Source organism: Rhinolophus sinicus, chromosome 17, assembly GCF_057876585.1.
Source record: "Rhinolophus sinicus isolate RSI-liver-muscle chromosome 17, RSI-T2T, whole genome shotgun sequence".
NCBI lineage: Eukaryota > Metazoa > Chordata > Mammalia > Chiroptera > Rhinolophidae > Rhinolophus > Rhinolophus sinicus.
The window spans coordinates 70,567,847-70,583,338 of NC_142517.1; the positions used below are offsets into that span (position 1 = coordinate 70,567,847).

The 15,492-nt window shown below is 35.9% G+C and overlaps 1 protein-coding gene across 25 annotated transcripts in view; it reads right to left on the reverse strand.

Annotated features, from left to right (window-relative positions):
- PHLDB2 (pleckstrin homology like domain family B member 2) overlaps positions 1 to 15,492 on the reverse strand; it is a 229,646-nt gene that overhangs the window by 1,887 nt on the left and 212,267 nt on the right. For all 25 annotated transcript variants that reach the window (XM_074332137.2, XM_088794210.1, XM_074332058.2 and 22 more), the window contains 4 exons: positions 7,258 to 7,348; positions 6,184 to 6,330; positions 4,129 to 4,348; positions 536 to 621 (listed from right to left, as the gene is read on the reverse strand). In XM_074332137.2, coding sequence (XP_074188238.2) covers positions 536 to 621; positions 4,129 to 4,348; positions 6,184 to 6,330; positions 7,258 to 7,348 — 544 coding nt within the window. The remainder of the gene's footprint in view (positions 1 to 535; positions 622 to 4,128; positions 4,349 to 6,183; positions 6,331 to 7,257; positions 7,349 to 15,492) is intronic.

The following is a 15,492-nucleotide window of genomic DNA, read 5'->3' on the forward strand; positions in this document are numbered from 1 at the left end:
TTCCAGTTTATAGAAATCTATACAGGCATTACTTTTGCTCTAGAAGTAGAATTCTAATCAATACCCCCATCCCAACACCTGTCTCAAGACTGAATATCTTTCTGGGTTTTCTGCATAAGAAATCTCACTGAGAACCCATCAATCCTCTCAACAGCTACTTTATAAAGCTCTAGGAGGGTACCTAGCTGATCATGGGTGGTCAATAAATAGTACCTGTTATTCTCAGCCCTACTAAGATCCTTCCTCATAACTAGGTCCTTCTTAGAACCCTAGCAAAGAATCACTTGGCAGGGTCTCCCAAGCGAATATATCTAGAATATTTCCTCACTTCACCATGACTTTTTTTATTTTTTCTTCACAAAAAGATCAGCTAGAGCTATACTAATTGCTTCTATGTTTACTTTTCCAGCAACATTTTGATCATATCTAACCATTATGCCAGAACAACAAATCTAAATTGCTTCAAATTAAAAACAGGTATTTTCCCAATTTAATTATGCGTTTAAATTGTAGGAATCTGACAATCAACACTTACCTTATTAGCATTCTTGAGGTGATCATAATACACTTCTTCAATGGCTTGGAAGTATATTACTCCTTTTAATTTAGCTTCATGCTTGTCTACAATGATAGATGAGTATTAAAAACAAACACTTTATCACCAATAATGGACAGGGAAAATTATAATTCAATATAATTATCATCATTAAAATTGTATCTAGTATTAAAATTATCTAAGATTAATTCAGATAATCTAGGTTAGTGCATTACCTGGTTCTATATTGAAAAAAGAACTGAAATAAAAGATGAAATTATCAGCCCAAACCTAAGGGACTAACTGACTTTGCCCAAGGCTCTCCAGCAAATTAGAAGTCAAAACATAACCCAGAACTATTGACTGTCAGGTTGACACACAAAGTAAACACCATTGACACTGATATAAATTATTTCTCTGCATTCTCTAAGACATTCGGTGGAATGGAAATATGCAGAGCTGTTTTAATGAAATTTGTAAGAATTGCGTTTTTTGACTTGTAATTTAAAATAATATTTCACTTATATTTCTTTCCTATCAACTTTTTTTTGTCTGGCATGCTTGATCATTTTTCTTGTTCTCAATAGAGCTTCAAATCAATAATTTAATGTCCTCTCAATACAGTATTTTCCAAATGGTTTTTTGAGATTGCATCAGATTTGCCATGAAAACCAAACAAAACATTTAAAAAACTCAAACAACCAAACCACCAACCAACCAAACAGCATCACTCTGTGATCTAATACACTCTTGAAATATTTTGTGATTTAAACTCAGCAAGGATCATAATGCACGTGAGAATTTCAAAAGCATGGATGAGAATGCAGAGAAAGAGACTCTATTATCCCTTCGGTGGAAATGCAAATAAGAAAAAGCCCCCTTTGGAAGGCAATTTGGTAAAACAAGCACAATTAGAAATACAAAAAATCCTCTTATTCAGCAATTCCACTTCTAGAACTTTATTGTTTAAGAGCCACTCATTCACATGCACAGAGATTTGTGTCTGTTATAGCAGAAGGATGTAAAAGATCTGCTTGAACTTTAACAAGGAACTGATTCAATCACAGAGGAGCCAGACAATGGAATCTACACAGCCACTGAAAAGATGGGGTAGACCTACATGTGCTCATTAGAGAAAAATCTTGAAATACTGTTATGTGAAAAAAAGCTACGAATAGTGAATAATTTGGTCTCAACTGTATTAAAGAAGATAGAACACATACACATACTAAAACATATATAAAAATGAATAGAGAAAATCTGAAAGGATATTTCAGGTTTAACAGTGGGAAAAGGTCAGAACGTTTGTGATGGGAAAGAGGCAAATTTCAGTATGTAGACTTCCGTTGTATTTTTAATTTTTTACTAATGAATGGCCCTTTTTTTTCTAACAACAATATAAAGCTAATCTGAAAAACAACAGCCCTGAGAAGTTCTGTAGAAAATAAAGCTGTTTAATTGCATTTATCCCAGTGTACCTCTCAAACATTTGCTGGAAAGGATTCTGCAATATTCATGGGAATACAATAATACTTTGTTTTCTGAAAAACAGATATAAAACAAAATCTGGAGATACAAGTAAACATTCTCAGTATTTCAAGCTGACAAAGAACTGAAGAATGAAACTTGTTTGCACGACACTTCCTAGATGAGAAAGAACTCTGAAAATTATAGGCCTTACAAGGACATTGTGAGCTAAGAGAACAAATAATGCTATTGTAAGGTGACAAACTAACGCTGCTCATTCTGTTTCAATAGCATTATCCTACCAATTTACAGGTATATTTTCTGTGTCTCATTTTTCTTTAGAGACCCTTTCAGAGTTACTAAGTTAATACATAGGAGGCCATGTACAGAGGCCAAGGTCATGGTCAACATAGAGACCTGAGACTCCAGCTTTCAGTGACCACATTTACAGTTCCATCAGACATACCAGGGTCACGTACCTCACTGACAAGCTGAAGGGGAATGGCACCTACAGGGTTAAGTCTAGCTTGAACTGCAATCTGCATGACTTCCTGTGGAGTGATCTATTCCTATACTTGAAGGTGTTTTGGGAAGAAGTGGGGGTGGGGGTGAGGAGAGCAGACAAAGCTGACAATCGCTGTAAACAGAGCCAAATGGGCAGCGTTTGTCAAACTACATGTCTCCCTGGTCAGTTATATAATATATAAATATTAAAGAGCTGAGTTAAATACAAATTTTGTCTGTTTTATATATTAGGATTCTGAGTAATCTTTCATATACGAAAAGGTTTTGGTGTTTACAATAAAAAAAGAAAGAAAACCAGTCATTAAGAAGTTTAAATTTGGAAAAATTCATTTACAAGGGTCAGAAGGAAGGGGTGCTGAACCATTCACCTGGCTGACAGATGAAAAAATGAAATAAGGCTCCCAGGGAAGAGTGAAGCTGTTTTGTCTGAAGTTATTTTAAGATTTTATTTTTGGAAAATTCTGGGTGAGTTTGCCTGTGGAGACTGGAACATGGCACGGGTTTGTTTGTGCAAGTTGCAGACATTAAATTGATATTTCTTATTAAATAGGAATCTTTTCTATTGTGCTAACTGAAGAGAATGTCTCTGGATTCTTACAAAACCCAAGGTCAGAAAGCCCTGGACAGGTGAAGCAGAGGACCTGTGAGGGTTGGGTCATTCACTTCAGACCACTAACCACGGCAGTAACTGGAACCACACCCAAAGCACTCCTAACTGAAAGACATGTATTCCTACCCTCTCCTCATCCCAATTCTGGGGCTCCAGAATATTAAATATCAGTATTGCCTTTCTTCCACACGTTTCTTGGTTTCTCATACCTCTCTTCATAAACATATCTTGACCTCACACTATAGATTAAATGACTGGACTGTTATTTTTTTATTTATCACATCGATATACTTTTTAACAACCCCTGACAATGCTCATAAATGCTGATTCAGTCATCCAAAGCAGAGTCTCTTTGTAAGCTCTGTATGATACTGTTCTTCTTCAGCAGCTAAAAGGAGGGCAGAGGTATATTTGTGGTACTAATAGATGTGTGGTCAAGAGTAAGAGGCTCCTTGACAGGAACACCAATATTCCTGTATTTATGGAAGATTGGGTCGGGTATGTTTCTCGTAATGCATCAGTTAAGCACCCAAAAATATTTCAGTCACTTAATAAATACTTAGTCACTAGTTCACTGATAAGCTTTACTCTCTGTGCTTAAGACCATTCTAGTTTATAAACTATAGTTGAATGACTGGCAGCTAAGACTGCCTGATGGTGTGTGACTTAAATAGGGCATATGAACATAAATAAATAAATAGAAATTTTTTTTTTCTTGGCCTCATATTTTAAAAGACAATATTTTGGTTTAAAAAAATAAATTCCATTTAGTATTTATTTGGACTTAAGTTTGTTTCAGAACTAGAATAAACAAATTCACACTTTTTAAATAACATAATTTTCATTATTTCCAAGAGGAAATTCATTATCACATGGACCATATAATCTGAATATAACATAATATACATTTATACTGACTTTTACTGTCTTTGATCTTTAACAGAGGGTTACTGATTTGAATATATCACTTAGATTTTTATTTATTACCCACCTGCATAATAAGAGAATGTGCGCTTGTTCCGATCAAAAACAAACCAACGTTTTTTCCAAGTTTTAATTTTTCCACCCATTTTGATGAGGAATCCTCGGCAGGTCTTCTCGGTGATTGATACATGATAACAGGTATCGATATTGTGGCCAGCAGTCTCCACATGGCTCCGCAAATCAAAGTCTTCCTTCCGGACAGGCAGATAGCGTGTCAAAGGTCGAGCCTGGAAAAGCAAACCCGTTGCATCTGTAGCAAATTCATTGTTTTATTTTAGGTAACAAATGTTTAGAAGCAGAAATAAAGTGAAAAACCCAAGCATTAAAATGCCGGTATGATTATGAGAACTTAAGATACACGTCATCATTTGGAGTCTAAAAAGTAGATAGTATTTTAAGAAGGATGCTGTATAATATGGGATGGGGGGGAGTAGATAAACTCAGGCCAATAGATTCTATTCCTTGAAATGGGCAGATGAGAAAATGGAAAAAAGTCATTTATCTTAGCTTTAAAAAAGGTACTTAGCAACTAAAACCACAAGGAAATGATGCATGAAGTTATCTGGGCTGCTTCCTGGAGATGAGGCCTCCTCCATGGTAGTTTCCAGGAGTTCTCCCCACCACAACTTCACAATAGTTCTCCTTAAATAATCTCAGACATGATATGATTGGTGGACAATTATTTAGTAAGTAGAACTCCGACAAGATCCCACAAAGCTTCCACACGCTCTCTAATAGAAATTGAAAGCAGAGACGTATGTTTTGCAAAGTGAAGCTAAAATATGGTAAGAAGTGGAATCAAACCTGTACCCACTGAGCTATCCAAGACAAGACACCAAAGAGACGGACATAGATGTCTTTTATTTTACTACAGTTGGAGTAGAGGTTCATCTACTCTAGGGAGCTCAGATCATCCTGGGTAATATTTCTAAAATGATATTTTATTTATCCTGTTAAATTACCCCACCCCTTTGTCCTAGGAGAAATGACCTAATCATATATGTGGAGGCAACATTTAGGATTAAAGTAGAATTGCGCTTTTTGGTTTGGCTTCAGATACCAAACAAGCATGGCTGACCTTCACTGTGAATCAAAATTTGGCAGAGATTTAGCACAATGAAATAAAATGAACAAATGTGCATGAGTGGTTTATCTTCAATATTTTGCCTTTGATTCTGTGGTACTTTGACGGCAGACAGAGGTCACACACCTATTGATACCTCAAAGTGTCTCACTGTTGCCTATCAAACTGCCAGCAACTACAAAGAAAAAGGAAAATGGTCTGTTTTACCTCTACATCTAGTAAACCTTGGTAAAACTGTTTTGAACTTTAACTTGCATGATACTCAACAAAATTTTATTTTATTTACTCAGAAAACATACATTATGTAAGCAGCTCTAGTGACAAGAACAAAGATTCCAACTCTATAATGACCAAGACAGGAAGTTAGACAAAATAGGTGATTTTCCTGAGTTTTGTTTGAGCTCAGTAATCTTGTACACATATGTGTGGTATAGTAAAGGGGACACGAGTGACAATACAGTGGTTGGGAAAAAAACAAACACCCAAACTCTAACACTACCACTAAGAAATTGGGCTGATAAAATTACCCTGTTCTGGAGTGTTTGCTTACAAAAGATGGTTTAATAGAGCCCCTTCTATTCTCGAACAAAGGTTTAAGTTTGGATGTTGTGTTTGTTTTCAGTAGTTGCATTTTTCAAAGCTGCTCAAAAAAAACACACCAAACAACAACAAAAAAACACACAACAAAAAAAACATTTTTTCAAATATATCCCCCCCCAAAACGGGTAGAAAAGTGCCTTTCCCATCAAAATGTTCCGTGCATGAGGAAGAAAAGTGTCATTTGGTTAGTAGGTCCCCAGTAAGTTTTGAAATAAGCATTTTTCTTTTTTGCTCACTAACGCACATCTTTACCTTAGCCATCACATATCCAGAGCAAATGCGCGCAGGCGGAAGGCATACAGACACAGCATTACCACCTTCTACAGAACGGCCACTAGAGGGCAACATGCTCTTATCTATTCAGATTGACCCACCAACCTGTGCCCTTTGTTTCTCCCTTATTTTGACTTCCTTTTCAATTAACTTCTGCCTCTGGCTAGTTTCTTCCTGCAATCGTTTTTCCAGGAGTTCTCGGCGTCGTTTTTCATCTTCCAGGGCTCGTTTTTTGGCTTCCATTTCCCGTTCCTAAATATCATTAGGCAGAACGAATTTTAAGACATACTGGTTATACTTGAATGATTCCAGATAATATCGAAAAGTAAATTCTCATTAGACAATTTTGATTTAGAACCTAGTCCCTCAAAAATATATAACTTAGACCAAAACACCCGTAATCACCTCTCACACAGCGTTCAAAACCATCCTATACAGAAATGCAACCACTAAATTTAACAATTGAATTATTAAAGTGAAAATCCAGCTTGTAACTACATTCAGTTATTTCATACTGATAACCAAAATTCTCTCATTTTTAATACAAATCCTCACAAATTGTCACTCAACACTGGTCATGAGATATTTGCCTTTCTTTCAATTGTCTTCTAACTAAAGGTCATGCATGGGTCCTTCCAATTCCTGTTGTTGCTCTGCAACTTCCTGTCCAAGGTCACAGAGGAAGCACATGGGGAAGTGGAAGAGGAAAGGAGGTGCCCTTCAGGGCAGGATGCAAAGGCATTTTGGGGGATTCCTAAGGAAGTTCAGATTCTGGCTTGAAATACAGTCACAATAATGTGGGATTTTTAATGTTACAATAGTATAGTTAACGCAAGCTGGCAAGAAAGAAGGAATGCATGAAGACATGACATTCCTCCTTGTTCCTTGGCAGGCAAACAAAGTGGTCATCAAAGGAAAAATATAATACAAAGCATTCATTTTGGTTTATGTCAACACTATATATATTTTAAATTATGAAAAAACTGTAGTGCAGCAAAGAGCCTTAGAAATCATCTAACACCCTAAGTTTTCAGATAAGAAAATGAAGCCAAGAAAGGTTGAGTGACAACTCCACGATCACACTGCTTAGTGAAGCCTCAGGACAGCGTCCTGATGTCAAGTATAGGACATCTTGAACCACCACGTTACTGACCTCTGGCATAAAGATATTAAACCTACCCTGGATTCAAGCAGCCGTGTCTTCTCTGCATGAGCCTGCTTCAAAAGTCTCTCCATTTCTTCTATTCTGGCAATATTGGAAGTGCTGGCACTGAATAAAACACAAAAGCCTTTCAAGAATATTGTTTCAGGTTGATGTCTCTACATACAGACAAAAAGACACACACACACACACACACACACACACACACACACACACACACGTTCCATGAAGGTATATGACAAAAATCCAATATGACCTAAAGGATGTTACTTAAGAGAGTCACTGGTCTGAAGAGGCAAATCAATTGAACTCTGAAAATTGTAGGAGATAGCAACTTACCCCAGTGTAGTAGACAAAATACAAGCAAGAAAAATAATGCCAAAGTAAAGTGCTTTACTCATAAATAAATAAACCAAAACCAAATTTTACAAAGTGTGTTCTCAAAATAGTTTCTGCAAAGTCCAAAAATTATGGCCTGTGGGAGGTCTTCCCATTACCTTAATTATTCAGAGATGCCAGCCCAAGTAGACTATCATCAAAGTTCTATGTAGATGACACTTAAGGTTTAAAGTCACTTTGTTTGGCTTGGAAATATGTGTTACCAGCTGCTTTTTTGTTGTGCCTTTATACATGTGGACATTTTATTTCTCAAGAGATGATGCCGATTAAAAAGTGATTCCTCTTATAGGTGCAATGGAAGAGTGGTGACCAGTTTTATCAGTAATACCCATCCACCATACCAATGAGGAAACTGTTTAAAGGGATTGAAGAGCTACAAAATAAATGTGTTTTGGGAAAGACATCACACACAAAAAATGAAGGAAAAAAACAGATGTGGTAGAAGCTGCAAGAACAATTAGGATAACTAAAAGAGAAACAGAAGAACTTGGAAATGTTTAACTCTAAATAAAATTTTCTATTTTTCACTTGCTTACATGTTATTTCACTATTTTGGAAAAGAGGGATCACGGCCTAAGTCAAAATTTATTTACTCTGATGTTCCAGCCATGGAGAATCAAATGTTTCTTATGCATGTATACTTGTGTAATCATTTTAAATATCTCTCTTCTTTTCTAGATAGGGAGGCCATCATGTCTCTCCCCCATCGCATAACGCCTGGCACACACTAGGGATTCATGTTTGTTAGTCACATAAAAATGAATTCACATAAAAACGAATAAGATCATTGTTAATATAGTCTTCCAAAAATCATATTTTGGATCAATTCAAATCTAGGATGTTTCAAGGCTAAAGCTAAGAGGTTTTTTTTTGTTTTTGTTTTTAAATAAACTAAGAGTGCTTTTGAAGAGATAAATAACCACAGTAACACAGTGCATATGGGTTATCTTAAAATCAGTACTGTGCACACAGATGTTTATAGCTATTTTATTCATATTTGCCAAAACTTGGAAGCAACCAGATGTCTTTCAGTAGGTAAATGAATAAATACAGCGTGCTACATCCAGACAGTGGAATAATATTCAGCATTAAAAAGAAATGAGCTATCAAGCCATGAAAAGACATGAAGGAAACAAATGCATATTATTAAGTGAAATAAGACAACTTAAAAAGGCTATATACTGTATGGCTCCAAGTATATAACATTCTGGAAAAGGTAAAACTATGGAGACAATAAAAAGATCAGTGGTTGCCAGTGGTTTGAAGGGTGTGGTGGTGGGGGAGGCAGGGAGGGATGAAAGGACAGAGCACAGAGGATTTTTAGGGCAGTGAAAATACTTTCTATGGCACTATAATGATGGATGCGTGTCATTACACATTTGTCCAAACCCATAGAAAGTACACTACCAAGAGTGAACCCTAAGGTAAGCTATGGACTTTGGTTAATAACGATGTGTCAGTGCAGGTTTATCAATCATAACAAATGTACCCTCTGGTGAGGGATGCTGATAATGGGGAAGGCTGCACATGTGTGGGGGCAGGGGATATGCGGGAAATCTGTACCGTCCTCTCATTTTGCTATGAACCTAAAACTGCTCTAAAAAAAATTTTTTTAAATCTTAAAAAAAAAAATCAGTACTGGCAACTCCATTACAAAATTCATCTATCAAGGAGAGAGACAGTCTTAGGAATGTTGACTCCTTAGAAGCTTAATCGTTAGGCTGCTCTTCAAGCGTTACCTTGGGCCAGTTTTTAGCCAGGCGTTTTTTCCTGCGAAAGAGAAGAACATGGCTATTTCTTCTCATGATTTTTTCCCCATGAGCTGTTGGGACAGGTACAAAAAGGTAAGTTCTGTTCTCTTCAGCCAGCAAGAATTTTAAAACAAATCTTTAATTTTGTGCAGGAATTCCCATTCCCCTTTACTGAGAATACCCAACTTCATGAATGGAAAAGGGACAAATTTTGTCAGCTCAACTGAGAAAGCCTAAGACGGACATGTAGGTCATATAATAGCTCACAATTATGTTTATATTCTATATTGTTGTCTGTGATATCAGGTACATATGTCTTATTCTGCAATTAATTTGGAAATAATCTGAATTTCACTAAGTCTCAGGTCTTAAAAACTCACCAATTAAAACAAAAACAAAAACAAAACAGCCACCAACAGTCTAATCCCCATTTGTTCCGTAGTACTTTCTATCACATCCCTGTTTTTCATCTAGTTTGTGCCTGAACGTTGTTAATTACAGGAAATTCACTGTGTCCATCCCTTGATTCTTTTGGACAGCGTTTTTGTTGATTCTTATGTTGAATCAAAATCTATTTTCCTATAGCTTTCATTCACTGGCCTAAATATGACCCTGAAGCCACATGAAACCCATCCAGATGAATTGGTTGCAAATAACTTGGTTAGAAACAAATATTCTCAGTTCATGGTTTTTCATATATTTGTAATTTGGGCACATCTTGGGAGCAAGTTTTCAAACATTTATCCATATTTAAATATTTTCTGTTCATTTCTTAGATTTTTCAGGGAGTTTTCTATTTATTTTATAATATTTCTACTCAATCTATTTATTTGGCAATGTTCCCATAAATGTTTTAATTTTTGCTCCAAATGAACTGAGTTTTCCGAAAACACTTGCTACATATTAACATTTACCACTTCATGACTTCATACGGTTAGGCTTTAAGTCACCTATTTAACTATATTTTATATACTTTAAAAGCTACCTTAGCTCTTTTGTTAAAAAAATTAATATTTATCCATAGACACTTGCTCTCTATAGCCACACTTCTGCTATTCTTGATTTTTTAATATTTCCTTGACATTTAATTCAGTAAAACTTTTGGTTCTCTATAATACTATGTTTGGTTCTCTATAATACACTTTTATTCAGTAAAACTTTTGGTGCTCTATAATACTATGTTGCCACCATTTGATACTTTTTTCTGGGGTCAAAACTGCACCTGCAGTGAAAAGCAAATGCAATAGGAATTTAGGGAGAAGTCTAGGCTTATCAATACCATGGCATGTGAAAATGTCAACAAATGAAATGCCATTTAGCCTAGCACCTCCCATGCAAAGTGAGAGTCTGAAGTCACTGAAGATAAGCTTTAAAATGCATTACCCGTGGCAATCTTGTGACTACCAATTTGTGCTTTCGTAAAGATTTTGTAGGGTATCCAATGGACACTTGTCTTATTAGGGAGTCCATTTCATGGATGGTGTAGATGCCTGACCACTGCAGTGTACACCTGAAGCTGAATAATAATGAATGTCAACTATAATTTAATACATATATAGTCACAGGATGTGGAGTACAGCATAGGGAACAGACTCAATGGAATTGTAATAGCGATATACGATGTCAGAGGGGTAGTGGATTGGGGTAAGGCGGTTATCACTTTGTGAGGGGTGTAAATGTCTATTACATTGTTTTGTACACCTGAAACTAATAAAAAAATAAAAACAAAATATGTTACCTGTAGCACATGACACTCATCACTGTTTGCTCAAGCCCATCCGAATTACAAGAGAAGTAATACTTCCTCCCATTGATCCAATTCCTGACCTTTTTCATGAGGCAGGCACAAATTTCTGATCTTTTAAGTGATTGCTATAAGAATGCTGATGATACTGACTCACTAGGCCAATAATGGTATAAAGATGGCTAGTTTTGCCTACTTTCTCTACTTCGTAATATTCTGCTATTTTATCAACTGACGATGTCTTTTGTATCTGACCAACTTTAGCACAAACCATATTCATAAGGAAAAACAAAACTTACATCAGGATGAAGGTATCTAAATAGCAGATTTCAGGTTTTTAATGCTGAATAATATTATCTTTTAGCAAAATTTGAATTTTCTTTTCAATATTCATGTTAGAGGCAAAGGCAAAAACAGAAAAAGAAAGGAAAGCAAACAAGAACATTGTCATACAAGAAATAAGTAAGCAAAACACAAAACATGGAGCAAAACAAAATTCTCCATAAAGACATAAATTTTTCCACGACTGCCTTCAGTGCCCCAATATTACCACTAAATGAAGAGCCAGTGTCACAGAATATTTATTTTCAGTTAATCTTCAGTATTTTTTCACCTAAAGCAAATTATTACCCCTTATATAATGCCTAATATTTCTCTGTAGCTCCTTGAATATTAGAAGAACACAACACGTCCTCTCTTCTCTAACACTTCCTCCTCAACCATTTTCTCCACGATCTGATATATCTGATCCCTTTGATGGTTGGCTGCCCCCTCTGAAATCATGTGGTTTTTCTGTATCGTTTCTGAGAGCACTCTAGAATAAAATGCATACACTGAGTGTTGACTATTGATAACGGAGAAAATAAAATGGAATAAGCATTACTAAGAGAGTCACTTAAAATAGAGTCAGGAGGCCATTGAGAAATTGGGGCCTATGCACATCTTCTGTCTCAGTTCTCAGAGCTGCTATTAAGTTGCTAAACTGTTGCTAAACTCAGCTCAAGGCTGAGCCATAACTATCCTGAAAAAACTGCTGGATAGACATACGGACTTTACTTCCTCCTTGTATTTTTTGACTCCCCAATTTGCATATTAGGACTAACCAATCCCTGTTAACCTAGCCAGAATCGTTCATTTACATGGAGGACCAAAATGGGAACCACACTTGTAAATTTCACTGCTATAAAACCCTGGTGTCCTTTGTTTTCTCCATAACACAATTTAGTTTGCTGCCTGAATCTGTGCCTCCCAGGTTATAACCTTTTTTTGTTTAAATAAATGTTTTTTGTTATTTTCTGAACCTCTTTGGCTAACCCCATCTAGGGTAGAAAGCAGAATGTAAACTTTGGCCTAAAATGAAGGGATTAGAAGCATCTGAAATTCTGTTTAAAGTATCTTTTAAAACCAAGTTCAGCCATGGATTGCTCTCAACCCCATACCCCGTCTTATTTCTCCCTCCACAGACATGCTGCTGGTATTTCAGCTATTACAAGTGATCAGCTTCCTCAAAATTTTCTCAAAATACGAGCACAAGGTCAGTACTTAGTAAGTTAATAATAGCAATAGTAATAATAATGTATCATTGTGGGTGGTATTCACAAGACTATAGTTTATAAATCAGTTCAGTAATTCTAGCAGAATAGAGATTGTATGCAAATTTTACTTTGAGTTACTGCTTCCTAAGACCCAAGACCTGTTTTCTTAGCTTTATGTTTGTTTACAGTGTAAGTACTAATGCTGACAAAGCAAAAACATTGTCTGACTCAAATAACTTTCTGGTAGACAAAAAAATGATGTTTCAACAAAAAGTGAAGGGCAAATATACCCACAACTGAGTAATTCTATAATTCTACCAATGGCTTTTTGTGACATAATAAACCACAAGACTAAGTTTATGTCACTAGAATTTCGGCATGGAATTACCTCTTTAAAATATGTATAATTTCAGGGTATTTTAATACATAACTTCAAAAAATCTTAAAAAGAGAACATTTTTAGTCCCTTATTTCTCTTTCTACCCAGCTTCACCAAGTTCCCATTAAGGATGTACTGTTATAATACACATTCTAAACCTTAGTTCCTTTCCTGATGTTCGCCATATTATTTTCCATTATAGTAAGGGTACAAGCTTATCTTAGGGTAGCATGAATTTTTTTAAGGTAGGTGGTGGCACAGAAGAGAAAAACTTCTTTTTTTCTCTTTCCCTTTAAAACTAGACCATTTACAAGCATATTCCGCTTTGGCTTCAAGTTTTTGACATTCAGAGGATCTGACAGCACAACGAAATAAATACGGTTAGTAATCTCTGACTGTGGTGATTAATTATCCACAATTGCTAGACCACCAGGTCAGTTCTGTGTGAAGTAACTATGCAAAATGATCGTGGCCACACATAACTACCTGCCAGGAATGATCACCCTGCAATAATGCTATTTTCTTAATATGGCATGTTCAGAGGAACCATTTTTTTTCTCCCTTTGGAAACCATTCCGAGAAAAAGTGGCTGGCTGAGTGAGCAAATAAATGTAAATTAAGGTTTTGCTGGTCACTGTACTTAAGTGTTCAGGTTTGAACTTCTAATGTTTGGTAAATATAATCAAAGTGGTCCCTTTTTAGGTAATTTCCTGTACTTACTGCCGATCGCTGTTTCCACCACCATTAAATGTGAGAGATGGAGTGTGCGGAGTGATGATTTAGAGGGCTACCTATTTACTTCTAACTTTTGGAGGGGGAGAAGAGGTGAGGAGTGGAAAATGGAAGAAGGAAAACATCAAGAAAAGAAAACCCTTAAGAGTGTATTTATTTATTAAAGATGGCTCAAAAATAGAAAGAAAAAAAGATCAAGCTATCAAGAGTTCACCATAGGCATATTGTTACAACATGTTCACAATTATTAGGGAAGAGGGGAAGTGCTCATATTTTGACGTTTTCAAAATAACGACTAAGTAAAAAGTGCCATGGAAATGTGGGAAGTCCCTCTGAGATTACTCCACTGGCAAACTAAACCGCTGAATTTTATGTTTTCTCTTTTAACATTAACTTTTATTCCCCCATCATCATTATATAATAGTTGCTGAGTTGCTGACTTTTGTTTGTGCCTTGTTATTCAAAAATACCACACTGAGTTAGTCAGTTTACATTGGACAGTAGTCATTTATGAATAATTACTGAAAGTTCTAGGCTTTCTGTCCTGAGAAGGTCAGCTCTTGCCCCTGCTGACGTGGCTCTGACAACCTGCTCAGAGCAGTGGGCATTGCCAGAGCACATTCAGGGCAAGAGATGGTTTAATGCCCAACTGTTCCAAACACTCAAGCGTCTTTCCCAAAATAGTCATATTACATTTTTTTAAAAAGTGACATGCTGCACTTTCTAATATCAAATAAGGTGAAATGCCTTCTAACATTAAATAATAATGACAGCAAAAAAAATTACCTTTATTCGTTATTATTACATAATTCCCTCCTTAAATTTAGGTCATTCCCATGTGACAAGCAGTAATACAATTCTCATGATTGCTTTCATGCTTTTTTCCCCCCCAGGAACTCCTTTCCTTCTCTGATAGGGTAAATCCAGTAATATTAATATTTTACTCTTTAATGCCAGAATTAAAATATACTGTATTCTATTTACCACAGAATGTAACATCTATCCTTTTCTTCTACTCCCCCACCCCCCACATTTCCTGGCTATAATGTCTGGTTACATTTAGGTCTCTCATATTCTTCTCATTTATGAAACACTAGCTAATTCAAAGCTAAGCATACCTTGCTGATACCACTTTCCCTCTGTCACTGTCACTCTTTTTTTTTTTTTTTTTTTTTTTAGGGGCGAGAGCGAATTATTCAAAACTTTTTAAAGAAAGAAATTATATTTACATGATAGTAATTTTTGATTAAAATATTTTTAAAATCCGTCATCCCCTTGTATTCAATAAACAATCTTTTCATTCCACAGACTAGCAAATCAGGACCAAGAGAATTCTGAGATCTGCTTCAAGTAGCACAATCAGTTGTCAGGTCAAGTCCAAGGAGCACAAGTATTCCTGCTCAGCCTGTGGCTTCATTCCAACATAGGGAAGTTTGCTTGCTGGCAATTATCCAACTAGACATTTTCATTTGAGACACAAGTGCTCAATTAACATTTATTGAATATTGGCTATTTCATGGGTTGAAACCATAATGGTTCTCAGCCAATTGTGAAACACAGAAAAATATCAAAATTGAAAATATATCCATTTTCCTGTATCCTGAGATATTTATTCTGCCAATAGTTATTGGATATCTATCATACGCCAAGATCTCTATTGAGTGTGGATACCAAAAGATAATCACACATCCTCTTTGACAATGAGGAATTCA